General features: G+C 47.3%; 1 protein-coding gene across 1 annotated transcript in view; it reads right to left on the bottom strand.

Annotated features, from left to right (window-relative positions):
* Positions 1–78: 78 nt before the first annotated feature.
* The window catches only part of fhdc4 (FH2 domain containing 4), a 23,414-nt gene continuing 21,988 nt past the window's right edge, over positions 79–1,504 (bottom strand). Inside the window, exon 12 of the mRNA XM_063204890.1 lies at positions 79–1,504. This exon is cut by the window's right edge and continues 1,106 nt beyond it. Coding sequence (XP_063060960.1) covers positions 985–1,504 — 520 coding nt within the window. The 3' untranslated portion in view covers positions 79–984.

The raw sequence follows: 1,504 nt of genomic DNA on the forward strand, positions 1-1,504 counted from the left end.
GGGGACCCTACCTGCCATGGGGGCCCTTATAGTCCACAAGTGAAAAATTGCAGAATTATGAACGAATGCAAAATTGAAAAATTCATCTGTCGTGTTGAGCTCAGTTGATAGACATGTTATCTGTAATTCTTAGCCTATAATTATGACGCTGTCTATGTTAATTTGTTGCAAAATTTGCCTTCCCTGGGGGGCCCACAGCAACCTGTAGTCTAGAGGCCCCAAGCAATCTTAATCCGGCCCTGCATGCCTGCCAGCTACCTCCAGTGCAGAACAGAGAGAAACTACTGCTATTGTTGCCCTGACCTATTTAAGACCCTTGGACGTACTTCAGCCTGATCACCTCAGCCAAATAAACTTGCCAAATGCCCTTTCTCGGAGGGTTTATTTTGGTGTTCATGGTAATCTTGAAAGCTCTGAAAGTCTTGAGGAGAACCAGAGAAATAGCTGTCATCACAACTAAATGTATTGTGTGATTAAAAATAAAGACACACATTTAATGAAAACCTATGGTACAGTATTGCATAAATTAAAATACAAATTAAGTTATCACTGCTGAAATGGATGGATAAAATGAGAAAAAACATGAGACATTACATCGTCAGGTCCTCTTCATGTTATGCACTGCCTCCTAGTGGATATTTCTGGACATAGCATGTATGTGTGTTTCACAGGAATTCCAGACAGAGAACCGCAGTCATTCTGAGCCCATTTAAAAAACGTCCAAAAGTTGTATACATTATATAAATCTCCAACACAGAGAATAAAATATAGTCACAGTCCTTAAAATGTGTCACTGAAAAATGGAGACAACAAAAAAGCAGAACACCCAGACTCACTGAACAATTAAACCAATACAAGGAAAACGGAAGAGGAAGCCTCTCTCACATGAAATAAAACAATAAAAAAACACATACACAGCAACGGCTTCAGGCACTGACGTCGGTCAGATTTTTCCACACAAGTTGGTCAGTCAGGTTAGTGTTTTCAAACAGGTTTTGCCCTTTCACTGAGGCGTTTAAAGAAGGCCATGAATCCAGAGGAACTACCGGCAGCGCTGCGTCTCTGCACCAGGCTCCCCTGCATCAGGTTAAAGTTCAGCGAGGGAACCGACACCGGTTTATCCCCCTCCCCCTCCCCCGACTCCTTCACAGAGGGCCGGGCAGGAGGGTCCTTCACTGGAGTGTCCACACACTCGAAGGAAGAGTTGGCCGCGTCAGCACAGAAGAAGTGTGCCGACTTGATTTTCCCCAGCAGGCCAAGAGGGGGCGCCCTGGGGCGTTTCACCTCCGTCGTCGGGATCCAGATGTCGTCGTCATCGTCGCTGTCCTCTGCTTTGGTTACCGTGGGCAGAGTGAGCGTGTGACGGCGGACGATGCCGTTGGCCTTGCTCTGCAGGAAGCGCTGGTGTGGCCTCAGGATGACCTTGGGATGGCCTTCTCCATCTCCCTGTCCTGCAGTCGCGGTTGCCGCCGGCAACGACCCCACTGCCTCCCTGTCACCATCC

This window comes from Engraulis encrasicolus, chromosome 8 (assembly GCF_034702125.1).
Source record: "Engraulis encrasicolus isolate BLACKSEA-1 chromosome 8, IST_EnEncr_1.0, whole genome shotgun sequence".
NCBI lineage: Eukaryota > Metazoa > Chordata > Actinopteri > Clupeiformes > Engraulidae > Engraulis > Engraulis encrasicolus.